Consider the following 20,841-nt stretch of genomic DNA (forward strand, 5'->3'; position numbering starts at 1 on the left):
AGCTGGAGAACCACGAGGGTAAACGTGCACCTTTCTCTGAGAACAATCATTACTTCACATTTGATATTAATTATAACTTTTAATAGCTTTCCCCATTCTTATAACCACTGATCTTAATGAAAAACCACACATAATAAAATCAGAATTTGCCCTCACCTGAGGTCCCCTCCTCTTCTAACCCAGCTGGGCTGAGTGAAATCCCAGACCAGAGGCAGAGCTGGAACAAATGTTCTCAATATCCTGCACTTCACAGCTGGTACAAACTGTTGAAGCTTCACTGACTTCAGCAGCACGAGGGCAACTTGCTCTGCTTCAGGATGTGTCAGCTCACTTCTAGAAAGGAAACACACATCTGCATCTCACAGCACACAAAACAGCCCACCTAGCAGCAGTGCCAAAGCCAGCAGAGATTCCTGTGGGATAAACATCACCTTCTCATGGTGCAGATGATGCTCCAGTGGGTAACATGGTGCCATCAGTGTGCAGAAAAGGACCTCACCATTTACTTGAGCCCACAGAGGGCCCTCCTGTGAGGCTCAAGTTGTGTAAAGGCTTTCCTGTGGTTACATTTAGTCTCCTCTCTCATACTGTGAAGGAGTCAATTTCATCTGAGCTCACTGAGGGGAAGGGGAGGAGGAGGAGGAACACAGGTTTTTTCTCATCAGAAATTCCTGAGGACTCTCTGATTTTTTTGCTGTATCTGTGGTAATAGCTTTGGACAATTTAGAAAATGACAGGAGTTGCATCTTATGGGAGAAAGGAGTAATACATGCATTCACAAAGAAAATCAGAGCAGATCAGTGTGTGTGTGGGGGGGGTTAGTTGTGAGTACCTTTAAAATTCAGTGACTTCTTGCTGACACTGCCTCACAGCAGTCTGCAGCTGGTACAGACATAGGAAAACCAGCTGTGTGTACCACAGAACCCAGCACAGATCAGCAGATCAGACCCCAAGTGCCAGCCCCACAGTGCTGCCCAGGTATCCCTTCACTGCACCCAGCCCTGGAGAAGTTCCCCATGCCTTTCTGCATGTCTGGCTGTGTCACAGAGATGCTGCTGAGGCTCCCACATACCTCTTCAGTTCTATGGGACAACCTGGTCAATGCAATGCTGCGCCTGCTGCCAAACCTGTTGTATGCACAAGTGTGGAGCAGCTGAAGGACTGGGTTTTATATGGCAAATGGTCTTCAGTTTTCTTGCTCTGAACTGTCACACAGTGTGATCTAACAGTACAGCAAAGACTAAAAGAAATTGATTAAGCCAATAAAAAACAAGAGCTCTCAGTGCTGTACCAGCTGTAGCTGGAAGGAGAGTCCAGGCTTGCACTAGAAAAATGTATTAAATTGTTGGAGTCTGTTATGAACTTACAAATACACTGTGGTTGAGCTATTTCAGTGGAACACAGCAGAGTGCTCATCTCCTGAAGCACCAGCAAAGGTTTCAGAGAGATCTGTTATATGATCATAGCTCTGCCTTAGGTGAGAAGAGTAGTACTAGGAATGATATGGAGAACACACCTGTATACCACCTGTAAAAAACATCACCCACAATTAGTTCCTTCCATTAAAATACAGCTTTATTACCTGCTTTAATTATGAGAAGTTTAGATTGGTTCATATACTTTCCAAACTATGGGATTGCCATCTTTTTTTTCTTTGGCCAGTAGACAGCAGTGCATTGAGCCTTCCTCATAAATTAGTCTAAAATTATATACTAATACAGTGATTCCAAATACAGAATATAACTTTAATGAGATACTTCTAATCGTTCTTCACTTCTGGCTTGAATGGTTGCAGCCAATTCCAGACAATCTGTGGTAGTAACTGCTTTTCTGGTTCAGATATGAACCATCGCTTTGCTGAAGAATTTCTTGCAGCTCAGCAATGATTATATATACAGAAGCAAAGGAAAGGTCCTTCTCTTAAGATTAGCAAGAAGCTGCCCTAGGTCAGTGGGATATATGACTGATTTCATTTTCACTTTCTCAGCTACAGAGAAAAAAAGTAGCCAGTCAACAAGAAATACAATTTTGACCACATGAAAGTTACTTCTTGCAATTCCAGGTGATCATAACAAGTCTATTGAGGATATTGTACTCCTGTGGTATTGTCCAAATGCTGGCATTTTTCAAATTACACACTGGATACAAATACTGCAAGGAACAGCCTTTTTCCAGCAGCTTGGGATGGGCTCCTGTGCCCTTATCCATGCTGAATAGATACTTTATTGAAGAGCAAAGCTATTGGCTTACTTCAGAGGTGTTATTTACAGTATCAAGTTTTAAAAGACTCAACAAATCACCCTGAAATTATTTTCTCCCCTTGGTTTCCACCGGTTAATAGACAGAAGTGAGAATGGGCCCAGAATCGTAACACCCAGAACAGGATCGAGAGCTCCAACAGCTTCTGCCTTTGCTAAATCAGAAAGGATTTCACTCAGCAAAAAACAGAGTTTTTCCACTTTAGAAAGTTAGCACAAAAACTTCCACACTGACCTGGAAACTTCCTCAGCTGTGATTCTGTAAGTCTGAGGAACTGGACTCTGGTTGTGTTTCTGTGCTGTAGCCAGAAATATGCAGGAGACCCACATTCACCATGCGCTCACCCACCAGAAACCAAGTTTACTTTGCTGGGAAAACAGTTCCTTTAAGTCCAAAACTGAGGAAGTAAAAGCTGTACTGACTTTTTTTCCCCATGAATTAATTTCCTGGTTTTAAAAAAAGATCTAATTACTAATGTGATTAAGAATATGCTCAGCTCCCGCTGCATTCAGGGGGTTCTAAGTGCATATTCATGGTTTGCTGGGTAAAAAGGGACTTCCCTCCAACCTAAGAGCTATCATTGACAGCTTTGCTAGATCATAGGATTTCCCCCCAGTCTCACCCCAAGCTGGACAAGCACCAAACCAGGCAGTGCTTTTGCATACACACACACTGCCCTATAACACAATGGCAATATATTACAACAAAGCAGTAAGGTCCTTGGCTGAAGCAAGTGGAAACATGCTCAAACACAACAGCCATTAGCACAGAAACAAAGAAAACAAGTTGCTTACCTTCAGAAAGCCTTAGGTATGCAGGAATCACCAGTGAGATACACTTGCCTCCACTGCCAACCCTTAAATGAGGGCTGGGAAAGGGTGGATCCTGGCTCCAGCCCTTCCAGTCACTCAGATGCATTGCTTACACCTGAGCTCCTCTGGGTTGGCCCTGCCTTCCCACCAGCTGCTCCATCACTGGTGCAAGCCAGTTTGTAGTCCATCATCCTCACAGAGTGGTTCAGATATTTGTTCATATGTATTCACTCCACAGGCTGAAGCTGTCCAGGTGAACATAGGGAGGCCAACATGAGTGCTGATTCAGTGGAGTTGGGTAAAGCCCTGTGGAATATCACTCTATACCTTTCATGTTTTAAATCCCCTTATGTGCTCCCATGCACTCAGTTCCAATTGGCTCTCTGATAAGTGAAACTCCTTGCAGAAACATAATGAGGAATTGGTATTTTCATGATAGAAAACACTACTACTGAAGCAGCTGGTAGAGGAGGGGGGAAGTACCAAGAGAGACTGTTGAGTTTTTATCTTGCAATCTGTCAATAATCATGAATTGTTGCCCTGGGAGGAAGGCAGTGAAAGAAACCAGGAAAAGAAATCAGAACAGCAGGTGAGGTGAGACCTGTGAGAGCAAAAGGGATAAAAGGAGAAAAGAAAACCAAGCCAACCTTTCCCCTCCTCAACCTGACACCTTAGGAACTGACTTATTAGTCTGTTTCTTTAGGGAAAAGCAACAGCAAAAACCAATTTGTAATTAATTTTCTTCCTAACAAACTTTATAATGATTCCTAATAGCTATTTCTTTTGGTAGCAGCAGTCACGCACAGCTGAGGTGGTTACCAGAGGGCATGTGCCTGTACATCCACCAGGTGCTGAGCAGCCCATGCATTGATGGGCACTGCAGCTCTCCAAGCTCTTTGGTTTCCTCCCAAGGAAAATGAAGGGCTGCATTGAACCCAGTTCCTTCTCTGCACACTGGCTGGGAGATGCCACAATGCAGGACTGCTACAAGGAGCCAGTGGGCTGCAGTTTGGACACCATCAAGTGTATCCACCTGTAGGTATTACTAAAGGAATGTGACTCATATGAAGCATATGAAAAAGAACCCTCCAGATTTCATCTTCCTCAATGCTAGCACAGAACCAGAGCTTGCTCTGACTGGGTAGTGAGGAAACGTGTTTGAAATAATTACTGCCTGGCGAGGGAATAAGGCAGAGAAATATGCCATGGACCTGCACATAGATTTTATAGAAGCCAAACAAAATTCTCGCTTTAAAGAATTTGGAATGCGCTATAAATCTGGAATAGGAGGTCTGTGCTCTTCCCTTTGTGAGAAGCAGCCTCTTAAATCCAGTCTGAGTGTGAGAAAATGAGGGAGAAATGGGCAGCTTGATGAGTGCTAGAACTAATAAATTTTGATTCCTATGGATTTGTATTGCCTGATTAAATAACTCTGCCTGAATTCTACCAAGGATTGCTGTCATCTGCATCTGCCAGTTCCTGCAGGGAGCTACCGTCTCCTGAGTTAGCCCTGCTGATATATATTGATCCCCTGCAATATTTTCCAGCAGAGAGAGGCCCCTGGAGCCTGGCACTGCCACAGTCACAGAGTTCTGAGCAGCCTGGCTTTACCTGGCCTCTCGTAGTCCCCATTGATGGTGATATCTGAATGCTGAGGACTGAAGCAATCCACCAGCCTATTTCTTTCCTCCAGTGCCCCCAGCATTGAACAGTCCCCAGTTAACTCTCCAGTTAGGGACATGCATGGCCTCAGGTGCATCTCCTGCTGTGCTGAGAGTTTGAAAGAGGTTTTCTCTCAGGTCACGACTGAATTTCTGGAGCTTGGGAACATATATATATGTTGTAAAACTTTTTCAATATCGAAGTGTTTATAATGCTGCTGGCTGCTGTAGATTCTCTGGTGTTTAATAACCCATATCTCGCACCACCACTTTTCTCACTTGTGTTTTTTGCCTGAGAAAACTGAAACTGAACAATGGCAGCTCTCAGGGAACATGGAAGGACAGATGGAGGTATGTAAACTTCTCACCCACTCCCAAATTTCCCTCAGGGAGTTGGGCTAAAAGTGTGAGAAAATATCCTCAAGGAAACCGTGTTTTACATATCTGCAAGGGACTGTAGTGCCTTGAATACAAAATGGACGTCTACCTGAAAGCCAGAGGACTCTCAAGAGGTTTAAAGGCATAACATACAGTGAAGGAATTTGTAGTAGTTATCCAGCTCAGTACAACATTGAAGCATTTTTGGCAGAATGAGCTTTTCTATTTCTGCTTTTAAAACCATCAGAGTGCAGAACAATCCTTTAGCAAACGTCAGCAGCAAAAACATATATGCTCTGCCTTTTTATTAAGCTACTCTGTGCTAATCTGTTTTAGACACTGAATTCAAATTCCTTTTGCCAGAGTTGTTGTTTGTTGTTGAGGGCAGGATGGTTTGGCATGGCAGGTGCAGGAGTGTCTTCTGCATTCTCAGACACAGTCTGAATCTCTGCCAGCAGTTGCAGAATGCCCTGCAGAGATGGTGCTACGGGAAACTGCCTCTGAGGCTGGGGAGATTCTCATCCACAGCCCATCCAGATGGCTGGGGCTCCTCTACCTGACTTGCCAGCACTAGGCATTGTCAGCTGTGCACTCACCTGGAGTTTCCCAAGGATCAGTAAAAGCTGATAGACTACCTTGCTCACAATTGACTATAGAAGGAAAATTCTTGGCAGTATTACCCCACTACCCTCTCGTTCCCTTTTCTGATGCGTGTGCATTTTTACAGGGAAAGGGATTTTCACACCAACAGGTACCGTTGGCAGCAGGATGGAGCCTCCTCTCTGCAGCACTGACAGCAAATCAGCTGAAGATCATGGCCTGCACTGAGCAAGGAGTGGGCTCAGAGTCAAGGAGCGCAATCCCTGGGAAGCTGGCATAGCAAAAAATACAAGGGGTCACTCCTTAGTGCTCGCAGCTTAATCATTTCATCCAGGAGACCTCAGAGAAGTCTGCAATGCTTCCTTTTCCAGGCAGGGACAATGATATCCGGGGCTGCATTGCATTCTCTCCCCAAGTGGCCCATTTGCTCTCTGTGTGACATTGGGCAAAGGATGTAAAGGACAAGACTTAGCTCTGAGCCTTGACATCTGTGACTCTTCGTATAGATCAGATAGTTTGGCACATTAAAATAATTACCAGCCCAATAAATCTTACCTGCTGTGAATATGCAAGACTTTATCAGAAGATTCAGAGAAATAACCAGATCTTTTCACAGTATAACACATGAGACAGCCGTTCTACGCAGCTGGCTTTTTATATTTTTAAAGTGTCAGCCTAGAGCAATAATTTTGGAAATAAACATGAAATATCCTTAGCTTCTGTCAGCTTACAGCAGTTTACACTCTGGTATCAGGCATTTCTCAAATGCACTCAGAAATGCCGACTGTGACACAGTCTCACTTATTATATTTTGCAAAATCAGAGATGATACATCACATCTAGAAAAAGAAAGCCCATCTGTTTGCTGGTTGCTGTATTCCCTGAACACTGTTGTTAAAGACTAAATAAAGGCCCCAGGCATAAAACAACCTACCAAGAACAAATATTGATGGTACTTTTGAAAGTTAAATGGTGGTACTTTTGCAAAACAAAGCAAACCCAAAAAACTCTCCAACACATTCCAACCCCAATTTTACTAAAATAGTTGCATGAAGTTTTCATTTTGTGTTTAATTGGAGGACCATGGTGCATTACCAAGACCCGTGTGTATCTGCAGAGTCTGCAGGGGTTGTTAACCTGTGAATGATTCGGTTTCTCAGCAGTTAAGAGCAGAAGCTGTACTTTGTGAGCTGCCACCTGTTAGGTACTGTGATTAGTGGGTTTTCAGAAGGAGCAGGGTCTGGCACCCAGAGCATTTCCTAGAATAACCTGAGTTGGAAGGGACCTTCAAGGTCATTGAGTCCAACTCCTAATTCCCAGTTTCAGTAGGAATGAAATTCCTACTCCGCTAGCAGCCAATATTTGTCCATCACAACATGTAGATCTTAGAAGAGTAAGAACCAAAAGTCTCCTTGGAAGCACATTACTTAGGGCAAATGTAGCAGGAATTTCATACAAACTCTTACATGAAACACACCACGAGGATCAAACTATTGAGATTACTTCTATTTCTCCTTTTCTAAAGCCTTGGCTATCGAGCTGTGTTGGAAATGGCTAAGCTGTTCAGCAGAAGGCCCAGCGACATCAGCAGTGAACTGAATGACTTTTGGAGATCACACTTTCAGTAATCTATCTTTTCTCCATAGACCTGAAGGGCCTAGATCTGACTACATTCTGTAACCCTAGTGCTTTAAAATGACCCTTCAAATGTAGTCAGTGTCTTAGTGCTTGGAAGTTATGCAGGAAAGTAAAGCAAAAAAAGATGAAAACAGTATAGAATTTTCAGTGAGGATGGTTGTTTAGAAACCAATCGTTTCTCTGAGAAAATATTGGTGTCAAACGTAGCTGATGCACCGGGCACCAAGGAAAGGGGAAAAACAGAAGCCAAAAATGTCCTTCTGAAGTAATCTGAAACAATTTTTTCTCTTCAAAATTGGAAAGAATTCTGTCTGGGGAAGGCTTGCTTTGTGTTTTGTGGTTGTTTGTTTTTATTTCATTTTAATGTGGGATAGAAAATTATGTGTTCTGGCCACCACTATTGGCTGACTTCTTTATGAATCTTATTTATTTTCTGAGTCTACATTATTTCTTTTATTGCCAATATAGACACTTTCATTACTGTTGAATACAAACTAAATGAAAATCTGTGGTCTATTGTACATTCCCTTTTCATTGCCTAGGAAACCATGAAAGATTAGCAAGGCAAACTGGTGAAGACACAGAATATCCATCATCTGTATGTCGGTGTGAAAATGTACCCCAGGTATTAATGCTGCTGTGACAGCAAGGCAGTGGATTTCTATATCTAAGGCACAATGATGTCAGCAAATCCCTCCTCGAACTGCAGAAGTAAACAGTTCAGGGCACATGGCCTGGGCTGCCCCTGCTTTGCTCCTACTGCGTTCAACATGGCAAGCTGCTGCCTCAGCCTGTACACGACCACCTTATCCTGGGATTCTTTTCATCAGCACTGTAATTCTGAGAGCTATCTGTTGCTGCTTTGCTCTGGTACATGCAGGTCCTGACTGAGTCGCCCAGACAGTGCTGCAATATCCGAATGTGTTACTGCACCATGCAAAACCCTGCACATTTTTTTCCTCCCGATTTCCTTAAAACCTTCCTCTCTGCTGTAGCCATCATTTCACAGAAATTACAGCCCATCTGCCCCAACACACCCTCCTGGTCTCACAGAACTGCAGCTTCTGCCTTTGTTGTGCAGCGGATTGGTCCAGCCAGGGGTCTGTCCCAGAGCAGCATTTCCTCTGCCTTGTCTTACACCTGCCTGGACTGAAGCATGCCACGGGAGCCATTAAAATCCCATCACTTGCAGAATCTCCTTCTTTAAGCATAGGAATACATTACAATTACTGCAAATGCCCAAGGCAATGAATCCTGAGCCCTTAGCAGCATCGGTTGTATGCATGTCTTCAGCCCTTTCTTACAAGCCAAATATTTGATGGAATTACAGTTCTGGCAACATGAAAGGAAATGGTTATCTGTTACTTTTCCTTGTTTCCCAGCCTGGGGCATCTGTCTTTGCAGATGACAGCAGTAACACAAAGGACTCTTATTCGTGTAACCTGAAGTGCTCTGGATCTCAGACACATTACAGATTGCCACTGACACTTTGTTCATACACTCAATGAAAAGAACTGCAAACTCATCATTATAAAGAGATATGCAAATCCCTCTTTTGTTTTCAAAGAAACCACTTAATTGTCTATTTTTCATCCTCAGATTTTCCCCAGCAGTTTCATTAGCTGACGTGACAAAATATCAGCTCATTACATATTTAAATATAGGACCAATTTGAAATAATTTATCTTCACTTTGGGAGCAAATTCATCTATTATTGTTCTGCGAATAATCTCCAAAAGAACAAACTTAAGCCCTTTTCTCCTATTTGCATTATAGCGTAGAAATGTAGGGAGAGCTGACAGACAATTTATTTTCCTGTAATAAAAAGGTGCTTTTTTGTTTTCTATTTTTTATTCATTTTCTTTTTCAATTGTAGATGTTTAAAAACAAACAGAGCTCTGAAAAACCTGAAAGAATACCATGAAGTCCAAACATCTCCATGGATTGGCTGCTTCAGTGGTCCCCATGTACAGCTTAAGTGTGTTAAACCTTAAATTCTGGGCCTCAATCTCCTACTGAGAGACATAGGTAAGTATATTTCTCCATCCCTGTTCCTCCTTAACCAAAAAGACCTTCTACCATTTAGCGACTTCATACCTGGAAGTCATTTTTTCTGCCCAGAAATGGTATTACTCCTTTACAATGGAGTCTCCAACATTTATAATTGTTCTCTTTGTTTTTTGTTGCACCCTTTGTTCCAAAGCAGCACTTCCCATTGTCAGCCCCACAAACACCGTTCACAATGCCCTTAACAGTGGGCACATATTGCTGTCAGAAAAGGATATTTCTAGAAAACTGCTTTGTCAGTAAAACACAGCACAGTTGTTCTCAAAAACCTCTGCACCGTAATATTTCTGACACAGACTGACAGCAACTCCTCTCACTGCCATTTCAGAGCAGGCAAACATCATTTCATACCAATGATGGGGAGTAACATTAACCTACTGTTTGATCCAATTTGATATTTGATCAGATGTATTTCTGCATTATACCTTCTGTTTCTGGGGAAAGGGAGCTCTGTCTTGATGGGCACGCACTGAAATTAATAGCTCATCATTGATAATGTAATCACGGCATTGCATTAATTATCTTATTCAGGATGACTGTTACATGCCATGCAGGCTGTCCTGGAGCTAAAGCAGGCAGCAGGCTGCTCCTTGATACATTATTTAGTGCAGGAGAATTAACTTCTGACAATGCAAGTTTTGATTGTGGCCAAGTTTCAGAAGCTCTTGTTTGGGAGCTATTCAACAATACAACAAAGCTTTGATCTCCTTTCTCATGAATGATGGAAGAATCCTTAGATTTATTGCCTAAAATTTCCACTTTATTAAGCTGTCAAGTTTTGCTCACTGGCCTACTACAGGGTGAAATACTGAATTTGATTTAAAGGTCAGAGGAGCTGCGTGGCACCTACAATCTGCCTTTGAATTGTTTTTTTAACACTAACTAGAGTTTACAAGGAGAGAAAATTGGAACTGGTCAGCATAAGTCATCCCAATCACAGTGTCTTTGGAAAGACAGCTCTGCTTCCAAAAGCACTACAGGAGATAAAGGAAATGGGTCCCAGAGTCCCACGCTAACGTAGCCATGAAACTTTGAGCAGAATTCTGTGACTGCAGCTGTTAGAACTGAGCAAGGGAAAAGCATCAGGAAAATGCTTCTGGTTTTGATCACAGTTAAAAGAAACCTTAATTTGGGGAGATGTTTTAATCTGAATGTACTGGCAGTCTAAATGAACTCCCAACAATAGGCTCTGACCACTCTCCCAGCAGACCTGATTATTATTATCTCTGCATCTCTACATCTTTTAATTCAGAAGCCAAATAAGGCCCCAAAAGAAATTACTTCCTTTTAAAATAGGTTTACAACTGCTGCAAAATATATTAGCATTTTAATTAAATATATGAAGTATAACAAGGGCCAAGATATACATTTCTGGAAGAATGAAGCCTAATTTAACGTCCACATTTTATGTATAAAGCTCTTGACACATACAAACTCCTAATATTCTCATTTACTACTTAGTACAGTCCCTTACCATGTAGATGTCATTAGTCACATAGATAGAAGAAAACAATTACAAACTGACTGTTAGGTCTATATGAGGCACTGCTGGGTAACAAAATTTGGTATTACACTGAGTGGAAATCTGTGTTTAAGATAAAGAGAGAGGCAATTTCCTTCTGTCTCATTAAAGAAAATAGAAGTTCACTCCTAATCACTATGTAATTCCCTAAAGGTGTCAGGCTGGTTTCTGATTTTCTTGCTTGGGAACATAGAAAGGAGTCATTCTTTCCTTGGTTAAGAATCTCCCAAAAGAACACCACCTTCCAGTACTCATTCCCTTACATTACTCCCCTAATCATGTTGGACGAGACTGAAACAAATGGAAATATCGGCCTTCACCTGAGAAAGGAGCCAGGAAGTGAACTTGCTGTAAACTTGCTAATTTCAGCTCCAGACAGAGGTAGAGGAACACAAAGCAAAGTGGGTTTGCTGCCTGGTAGCACACTGCTCAGGTTTGGCACAGCCAAACATACACAGAAATACTGCGAGGGCACTCCATGTCTCTCACCTGTCCATTTGGGTGGTGTAAGTAATGCTGCTCTTTGGAAATTCACACATACCCACTCTCCAACTGTTTCCCATCTCTCTCAATAGCAACGCCCATAACTTGAGCTTTTTTTTGGCCATTCCTTGTATATTAAGGGTTCACTGTGAATTAAAAATACAGTTTGGAGGGAAAAAGTGGCCACGATGTCAGTGTTTCAGCTTTTGACTTTTTCTTTGAGGTTTCACATGAAACCCTTACACTGAGAGCAATCCTGAGCCTTTCATCCAGAAAGAATCCAAGCACAGTTTTAGTTCAGGAAGCTGAAGAAATCTGATATTTCAGAGATGAAGTCAGATAAAATTTACGAATTCTTTAATCCAAAGAGATTTGGTATCTTCCTCCTCCCCCCCTTTTTCTTTTAAGGTCTTAAAAGACAATGTGGCAGATTAGAAGAATCCATTTAAGAAGGTGGCACACAAAACAGCAAGGTTTTCTTCCCTCAAATACTTCCAGCAGTAATCTTAGAAGCACATCCATGGATTTATACACTCTCATTACTTTGATGTATTGCTGCATTTCTGCCTAAAACTAAAGTGAAATGTTAACTTTGGCCTGAGATGAAATATTGAATTTTCAGTACTAAAATGTTTCAATTATTCATACTGAGGGATTGGGAAACTAGCGAGGAGATAACCATTGCTCATACACCGGTAAAGCGTGCCAGATGCTAGAAACTTGAGTTTGTATTTCAGAATAATCTTATTAACGTGAGTGTCAAGTCATTAATATACTATTCAGAAGGAAGATATCAGGCTCTGATTTAAACTTTGCTGTCACTCAATTAAACATATAGCCAACTTTCCCATCACTGAAGTAATATTCTCTTAAAAAAAATCCATATACTTCTGGCTGATGATTTTCATATCTCTGTATTCAAATGTCATTTTCAGGAGCTGTGGCCTGGAGCTGTGGTTCCCAGCTGTTCCCACCCAGGAATGAGTGCACGCAGATCAGAGCAGCTTGAGAGAGCCCTGAGAAGCCACTTGAGATGCACACATCAGAGACACCTCCACGGGGAAGAACTCAGTAACTAAGATTAAACGAGCTGAGGGCTTGCTTTAAACAACCTTAGGTATAGGTTATTTTTGTGTGTGTGTTTTTTCCTCCTCCTTTTCTTTCAGGTTATTATTATTCCCAGTGAGAAGAGTCCCTTCATTCTGATAGAATGTAACTGCTGAGCATAAGCTGTGTTTATATCCATCATTCCAGGAAAGTAAACAAAACAGAAGGGGTAGAATTATGAATGAAGACTTGATTAAGAAGTGACAGCAAAGATCTGTGATAATAAAGGGCTGAATAGCACTTGTTTGGATGTAAGCCAGTTACTTGCAATTAATTTCACTAGCTAGCGAGCAGGATGCCTGCTGGATGGTAGTCAGAGCAGGCTTGTTCTGCCCATGTTGGTAGAAAATGGATGAGCAGAGACAACATCAGAAGCAGTATGTTTTGTCTGTAAAGCAGCAGACAAGTGACAGAGCAGGACAGCACAGCCTTGGTGTAATGACTCCCCAGCCTCTTGCTGTGATCACAAGTCCATCCTGCAGCCTGCTTAAATAAAGCCAAATGACCTTAGATCAAACCTCTGGTAAAATAATCACAGTGTGTCCACATGTTTAATAGCACCATTTCATTATGCTCCTTAAACTCTTAAAAAAAAAAAAACAAAAAAAACCAACACATTTTTATCTACCAACTGAGGTATTTAATAAGTCCCAAATGGAAGGTGATAACAGATCAATCCCTGGCCAATGAATTTACTGAAGTCAGGAACAGCCAGCAGCGGCTTCGTGCAAGCTGCCGTATGAGAAGAATTGGAAAATAAGATGCAAGTTTGAGCATGGGACAATATCTTCTTCCATTGTTTAACTCACAGCACAGAAGGCAGTGCTGTTACAATGCAAAGTGTTTTTTTTTGCAGGCTCTATGAGTAAGATCATGAAGGGAGACTAGAGAAGTGAGAGAGAAAGTAAAGACACAGAAGGAAACCAAACGATTCATTTAATTAAAGGCCTGATTAATCTTGAAGAGGTTCTAAAAAGTAACCTTTTACTTCATGTTTTAGCCACTCCTCATATGTTGGGATTTTTTAAAATCCATTTCTATTGGAACACTTCCAGACTCAGTGTGTGATCTACGGAGTGCATTTTCAGACCCAATCCAGCCTCTGCTGAAATCCAGAGTTTAACAAAGTTTTAAACAGACTTTAACATTACAAAGGCAAAAAGCTTTTTTTGATGAATTCTCACTGCAGCCACGGTTCTGTGAATCCAAATGATTTTATGTCAAAGGCTCTTCTGCCACAGAATACTAAGAATGCAATTGTTTAAAATAAAATCTATGATGTTAGAAGTAAATAAACATAGGACTTCTGGATGGAGATCATGAATTGCCCTCCCAGTTGTTTGTCCAAGCTCAGTGTCACTGCAAAGCCTGGACACAGTCACGTTATTGAGATGTCTCTGACAGTCAGTCAATGGATGGCAGTTCATTACAACAATAACAGCAATAAATGAGGTTGTATTTAGTCAGTGCCAGGTAGTTAAATAGGACGTAAACAAGTGCTAGATGTATCTAAAACTTAAAGCTCTGGTATTTTAATATAGAACTTGAGTGAGAGAAAGAAAGCACAAAGCAGTGAGAAAGGGTCAATAGCATTTATCCTTTTATCCTTCTGCCATTCCTTTCTCAGCCACCCGTCTGCTGGAATTGACTGATTCTGGAGAAACATTTGTAAAGTTGCTGCATACAATGGAGCTTCTCAGACCCTCAGAGAAGTGACTGACCTGAAGTTTTACTCAGTTAAAGCTGGTCCAAACCACAGGTCCACATTCACACACAAAGCAATACTAAATGATTGCAGTTTTAAAGATGAAGCTTTTCCCTGAGATTCCTTCACATACAAAATTCCCCACGTGGAGGTCCAGAAGAGCAGGAGAGCCTCCCCAGAATCTTAGCTCTGTACAGTTTTGCAGAAAGCCTGCAGAGCAGTGAAGCTGTTGATCTTGAGGAGTTTTCTGACAGACACAGCCCAAAGGCATCCCTTTTCTTGGCACTTCCAGCTCAAAATAGAGAGAGAGTAAGTCTGCTCCCAGGGATGGTCTGGTACCAGATCCATGTTAGACTATTGCTGGGAATTCAAAATAATTGACATTTCCCTGCTTCCAACTGCTGCACGTTTTCTACCTGTTCCTGAGTCAGTATCTAACAGATGCCATTTTCACCTCCATTAAATGGTATTACTCGGCTCGAAGGAGAATAACGCAATGGTCAAATGAACGTGTAACCAACTGCAGTCATAGAGAAACTTCAATCCCAGCAGTTCCTGACTGATTTCAGTGAGGTTTCATCCTGCTCAGAACCCTGCTTAAAGATCTTGCTTCTGGTATTTTGGAATAAAACCACATTTATTTTAACAAGTATAGAATGATAGTGTCAGTGAAGAGTCATCTTTAATAAAAAGCATAGGTTATACGTGCAGAACTGCACATACACCAGAATATAAATGCATATTTTAAAAGCATTGAGAAGCACAGCATTTTATGGATAAAAAACACTTAAAGTCTCTCACTGTGCTTCTCTTGGGAACTTTAAACTCAAATGACTCTGATAAAATATGAAAGTTTCCACTGATTTACTGTTAATAACAAATAAATAAATTTAGGGGAGAAAATGTACTTTGAGCATTGTTGTCGCTGAGGGACCCACAAGGTCTTCAGTTTCCATCTATCTGTAACGAAATCTGTTGAGGATCTCTTTTGCATATTCATGGGCATGGAGGTTTTAGTAAGCACTGCCCCTAAGCAAAATTCTTCAGGCCTTTGCCTTACTGTCTGCTTGGCAGGAAAAGTTTCATCATTGGGAGCTTTGCTGAAAGGTTAATGTTAAAGGCATTCTTTCTATAGTGAAGCAAAAAGGATGCTTATGCAAATGATTAAGAAGTAAGAATTCCAGCAGTCTCAGGATGATTGGTTTAGAGATTCTCTATGAAGTTCTCATTCCATACCTTGTTAGTCAATACACCAAAGATGGTTTTGTCTCTCTTTAGCATTACTTTGCTACCTTTCCTCATACCTGTTGCTACGTCTTCGAAATGTAAAAGCATTTGTAAAATTATGATGAAGATCCACTTAAAGCAACCTCCCTGCTCTTGAAGAATTGCTGGGTGAGGTTTTCTGACACAGACCTACATTATATCCTTATCTCTAAATTGGAGGAATATGGCATAATACTACAGTGTGATGGAAAGCACAGCAATGGTAGCAGGGTAGCAAAGTCCAGGCTACAGCAAGTGAAGAGAAGCCCAAATGCAGCAGCCACAAACACAAACAAAGGAAAAAAAGAATCTGCTTACCCTTGGAAGGCCTCAGATATGCAGGGATGTCCAGCGAGATCTCCTCACCTCCACTGCCAGCCCTTAAATGAGGGCTGGGGTGTGTGGATCCTGTCTCTAGCTCTTCCAGTCACTTGGATGCATTGCTTACACCCGAGCTCCCTGGGTTGGCCCTGCCTTCCCACCAGGTGCTCCATCACTGCTTCAGGCTGAGACTCAGCATTCCTGATACATATGGATTTGGAGGCTGCATGTGGGATCAATCAAAGCAGGCTGATAATCTCAAAACAGGAGGCGTTCACCCAGGAGTCATCAAATGCCTCTAGAAATCATTCTTGCTAAAATGCCATAGTTAAAAACCTCTTTTGCTTTTTTCATGAGCCTTTGTGCTTCCTGAAATGCAGAACTAGCAAATGCTGTAGTTCTACAAGGTTTTCCTTTACTTATTCTGATGTTAACAAAAGGGAAACCAGCAAGAGTTTGAACTGCTTTGTTTTGGGTATTACTGGCAGTGTATTTACCTTAGTGACAACAAAAACAGTACACCACTGAGAACTTTGGTTTTTCTTTTTCTTTTGTTAATTTGTTTGTTGCTGTAGCGTGCAAAGAAAATTTAGGGCTCAATTTAGGGCTTAAAGTAAATATGCTTTACAGTGCTGCTAAAATCAAGCTCGCAGTGTAGAACCTACTGGCAGCAAAGCATGACTTATTTCATATTTCTCACAGATGTTATGAAGTCTTATTTAACAAAAAATCATGGTCTCACAGCCTAAAGGTTGTTATTTAAAACCAACCTTTTATGGATAAATCAAACTCAGTGCAACATTATAATAAAAGTTTACCTCCAGAACCTCCATAATTTGCTGCAGTTGCTGAACAAAAACATGCTATTGAGCTGCCAGCCAGCTTTGCCAAACAGTAGGAAACCACCTCAGAAAGCATTCATTCCTTCAGGTTTCACAGAGATTCAAGAGAAAAAGGAAAAGAAAAAAATTTCTCATGCAGATGGAGTGCTGCACATTTTGCCTTTGCCCATTTAAACAAGACAACCTAGTCTAGACACAGACTGTGCTTTGCCTCACCTGATTTCAGCCCTGGAAGAAACCCCATCCGTAGGCAGGGTGAGCAGCAGCCTGGCTCTTTCCAGAGCTCAGAGGGGGGAGCACACACCTCTCGGGAGCAACTCCTCAGCTTTGTACAAGTCTAGTGCAGGTGGAGGGCCCTGCTTCCCTCCTGGCTAAGGAGCCCAAGTGCTGAGCTCAGTGCGATTCCCCATCCTGCAACCTGACCCTCGCATGGCATCCTTGCTAGCAGCACCTCTGGGCCTTCCTCCCCTTGGTGGGGCTGTGTGTGATGGGGCTGTAACAAGCCCCTGACAAAGAGCAATAACAATTCACTTCATTAAGTGATCAAGAAGAAGCCCAGGCAAGGATTTATGCTTTCCAGAAACACTCACAGGGGTAAAACTGCAGCAAAGCACTTACAATATAAAACCCTTGGGCAGAAATTGAGGCATGCTCGAAGCATTCTTACTGTGGTGGGGTGGTCAGCAGCCTCGGATGAGGTGGCTGGGTACCACTTCAGATAAATGTTAAGTAGAACAATAAACTTAATAGCTCTTCTGAAAAACGCAGTGTGGCTCAGATGTGAGCCTGTTTTGTTTAACAGTGAAAAACATTTTCCCTCATAAGCATCATATTTTTTTTCCCTTCCTTGGACTTAGTTCAGCAGGGAATTCTCACTCCATGCTGTTGAAATAAAAGGCCTTAATGCGTACCTTTAAGCTGGGTCGTTAATCTTCCATCATTCACCTCCTGTATTATGCCTTAGCTTACAGTTAATGGAATATTTAACTGCCTTAAGAGGAACAATAAATTGAAGTCTATGCTTCCCTTCAAGTTTTTATCCATAACTCCACCTAAATAAAAGAAAAACTGTTGACTGGGAGCCATTGTGATGTTTTTTTAATAGCTTTTTTGTGTGTGTGTGTGAACATATGGTGAAATTCCATTTCATAATGTGCAAACAAAAAAAAAAGGAGTGTGTGTGCATCCCTCAGCTTCAAACACAGCAGAGTGCAATGCACAGAGGGGTGTTTCCCTGATTACCCAGAGAGACTGGGGAAAAGCATATGTGTGCTTTTTAGTGCTAGATGTGGGGTTCTGAAAACAAAAGCTTTTCTCCCTTGATCCTAAATAATATGTTGTTTAAAGGAAAGCATATCTTTGAGGACAGCTGTCGTCAAAACTATTGCTAAAAATAATGACATCAGAAATTCCCTTCCCACTGCTCACATTCAAATTCCATTCCTAGCACAGAAGGTAGATAATAGGAAACCTTTCCCAACCAAAATCTCACCCTGAGTCTTGGAGTGCACTTATTCTGGAGATAACAACACAAGAGGTGGGAAACAGCCTGCCGTGATTTCCTACAGAATCCTCAGAGCTGAGTGCTGTTGCTGTAAGCACAGTGCCTGCTCTGCTCCTGCAGGGATGTCCCTGGGGTTCCTGCTGTCACCAGGTGTGCAGCACGTGTGCATGGACAGCACCACTAAAGAGCTGTTTGGTGGAGATGTGAGATGAGGCTGTAACACAGGGAAGTTAATTCCTCTCTGTTGCCAGCTGCACAGTGCGGCACGGCGTCGCTCCTGGATGCCAGAAAAGCAGGCTGCCATGGCAGGAGAGATTGGCTGTGCTGTTATGCAAGCTTTACATGCAAATCAATTACTGCTACTTACACTCTAAAGAGGGAATCTGGGGAAGTTAGGAGTGGGCCGAATGCATCTGAACCAGCTGGCCTTTGAAGAAGTCATCCGGGAAACCATATAGTTGTATCAAGCATTAAGAGGATAAAAACAAGTCAGGAATCTCAAGTGCCTCTCCATCCTCTGCTTATCCATCCCACAGGACAGTCCCCCGCTCAGTTAATTCATTCTCAGATAAGTCTTTCAGAATTGCTTTAGCATCAAGTGGATGTAAGCTGCTGGCTGCAAGAAATGGCGAGCAACACTGCTGGGGGGAATCCTTGATTGTATTTATTTTTACAGGACATTGTGAAATAGACACCTCCCACGGATTTCTTTCTTTCTTTTCTTCTGTCTCTCTTTCTTTCTTTCCTTCTTTCTTTCCCGCATAAAACATGTTCCTGTCCATGGAAACAGCTCATCTTTTAAGCTTAACTTTTCTGCTCTCAGGGTGTCTCTTGGATTGGAGGAAGCATACCAGAGATACACGGCACTGGATGCTGTGGTATGTGTGGGAGCACACAGCCAGCACTGTGCAGGGCATTGGTGGTACCTTTCACTCAGCTCTCTTCCTTCAAGAGCCCTTTCTTGCTCTGGAGAATCAGAGTTTGTCCCTTAATAGTGTCTGCTCTGGTCTTTGCTGTTGTATAATAGAATTTAAGGCAAGTTATGAGTAAGCCCAATTAGGAAAGTAATATAATTTTATTAAATCACATTAGATATTAAGGGAGCATAATTTAGACATACTCAGCTATTTCCTAGGGAAAAATACTGCAACCCTAACTGAAGAGAAAACGAATCAGCATAACATAAATTATTTAACATCTAGATCACAGTAAGACAGTGAAAGTTATTTGGGCATCAGGCTACAGCATGGCAGCTTTAAAATGGTTTACATTAATCCTGGAAAATCAGTAACTCTATCTGGACTGATATTTTTTCATCACAACTTCTGCTCAAATAAGTAAAAAAAAACAAAAAAAAGAAAAAAGAAAAAGCAGAACCAATAAAGACTCAAAACTCAGATGTTTCTAAGAGTATTATAGGACTTCGGAATAAAAATATTCTCCTCTTCACTGTTTTGGTTTAAAAGCTTATCTAGAGTTCTCTAGATTTTGTATACTGGGTTTAGTGAGGCAGAGAAGGAAGCATAGGAAGATGGTTTGTGATGTGGGGAAGCATAGGAAGATGGTTTGTGATGTGGGATGGCATGGAAAACATCGATAATGGCTCGGTATACACAGCAGTGAAGGGTCTCATGGACTAATATACATTGGCATTCACTATCAGCATTCCAGGACGTAGATGGCACTTTGCAGAAGCAGAAGGCACAGTCTGCAGAGCTGCATTTCTGATCTGAACACTGAGAGCAATCATGCAAGCTCTGATAGCATTTCGGTAGGCACGGCCTGGTGTGATGAGCTGTAATCAGTATTTACTTCACGGATAAAAAGAACTCTGAAGTCAATGACAACAGAAATACAATTTTTCCTGTTGATTTCCTTCCTTTTGTGCTCCTTAAGTGCTTTCTTTTCATTTTAGCCCAGAGAGACCCCAACTACAGTTCACTTCCATAACGACACAGCTAGGGAAGAGCAACTCATTTCAGCCAAATCCTGCTTCTGCTGGCAGCCTCACACACAGCCCTGGCAGCCCCTGCTTGATGGATTCGTTACCATTACATCGGTACTTATTGCTCAGAAAGAGATGCCTATAGGAGGGTTTGCATCCCAAGCGGCTGATTCTGATCTCCTATTATTGTTGTTTGTGAGCATAAAGGTAATACATCTGTTATATGTAAGCATATTGCAGAAGCATTTTATCTTTTTGAAATCCCAGCCACGTCTCCTGCTTGCTGGGTATGTGCTATGGGACAACCTGGCGCTGAATGTGGGAGTAAACATCACATTCCTGTCAGTGAAGCCAAAACAGAATGCACGTCTCTGCATTTAAGCCCACTGGGATTTTTTTCTGCATGCATAACATAATTATTTTAAAATAATAATAGCATTTTTAAAATATCACATTGACTTTTCCAAGCTGCAATTTGATCAGTTCCTGCACCAACAATAACAGACTACAATCCCAAATATAAGCTGTGGCTGAGAGAGGAAAAGGGAAAGGTCTGGAGGCTTTTGCTTAAAGGGCTGAAACAGTTTGATTGCTCCTGCACAGACTGTAGAGCAATTTCACTGTCGCAGGTTTATATGGCGTATAGAAAATTCAGTTTCAAGTGACTGGGTTTAGATTCTCAAGCAGCTGTTAAAATAGAGCCCAAATATAGAGGAACATTGCTGTCATCT

General features: G+C 41.8%; 2 protein-coding genes across 17 annotated transcripts in view; one reads left to right on the forward strand and one right to left on the reverse strand.

The window, feature by feature from the left end:
• The window catches only part of CBLN3 (cerebellin 3 precursor), a 29,192-nt gene extending 16,425 nt beyond the window's left edge, over positions 1-12,767 (forward strand). Inside the window, exons 4-5 of the transcript XR_001469567.4 lie at positions 9,225-9,376; positions 12,356-12,767. The gene's annotated coding sequence lies outside the window, so the exon portion shown is untranslated. The remainder of the gene's footprint in view (positions 1-9,224; positions 9,377-12,355) is intronic.
• The window catches only part of LOC419335, a 133,036-nt gene that overhangs the window by 10,403 nt on the left and 101,792 nt on the right, over positions 1-20,841 (reverse strand). For 8 of the 16 annotated variants that reach the window (XR_006931955.1, XR_006931957.1, XR_006931952.1 and 5 more), the window contains one exon: positions 157-333. Coding sequence is in view for 1 of the 16 variants with exons in the window: in XM_046903084.1 (XP_046759040.1) it covers positions 157-333; positions 2,494-2,557; positions 3,054-3,177 (365 nt within the window). In the remaining 15 variants the exon portion in view is untranslated. Of the gene's footprint in view, positions 1-156; positions 334-1,367; positions 1,517-2,493; positions 2,628-3,053; positions 3,317-20,841 lie in introns of all 16 variants that reach the window. The other 8 variants (XR_006931956.1, XR_006931950.1, XR_006931946.1 and 5 more) reach the window with 5 other exon arrangements.

The sequence above is a fragment of the Gallus gallus genome, chromosome 20 (genome assembly GCF_016699485.2).
Source record: "Gallus gallus isolate bGalGal1 chromosome 20, bGalGal1.mat.broiler.GRCg7b, whole genome shotgun sequence".
NCBI lineage: Eukaryota > Metazoa > Chordata > Aves > Galliformes > Phasianidae > Gallus > Gallus gallus.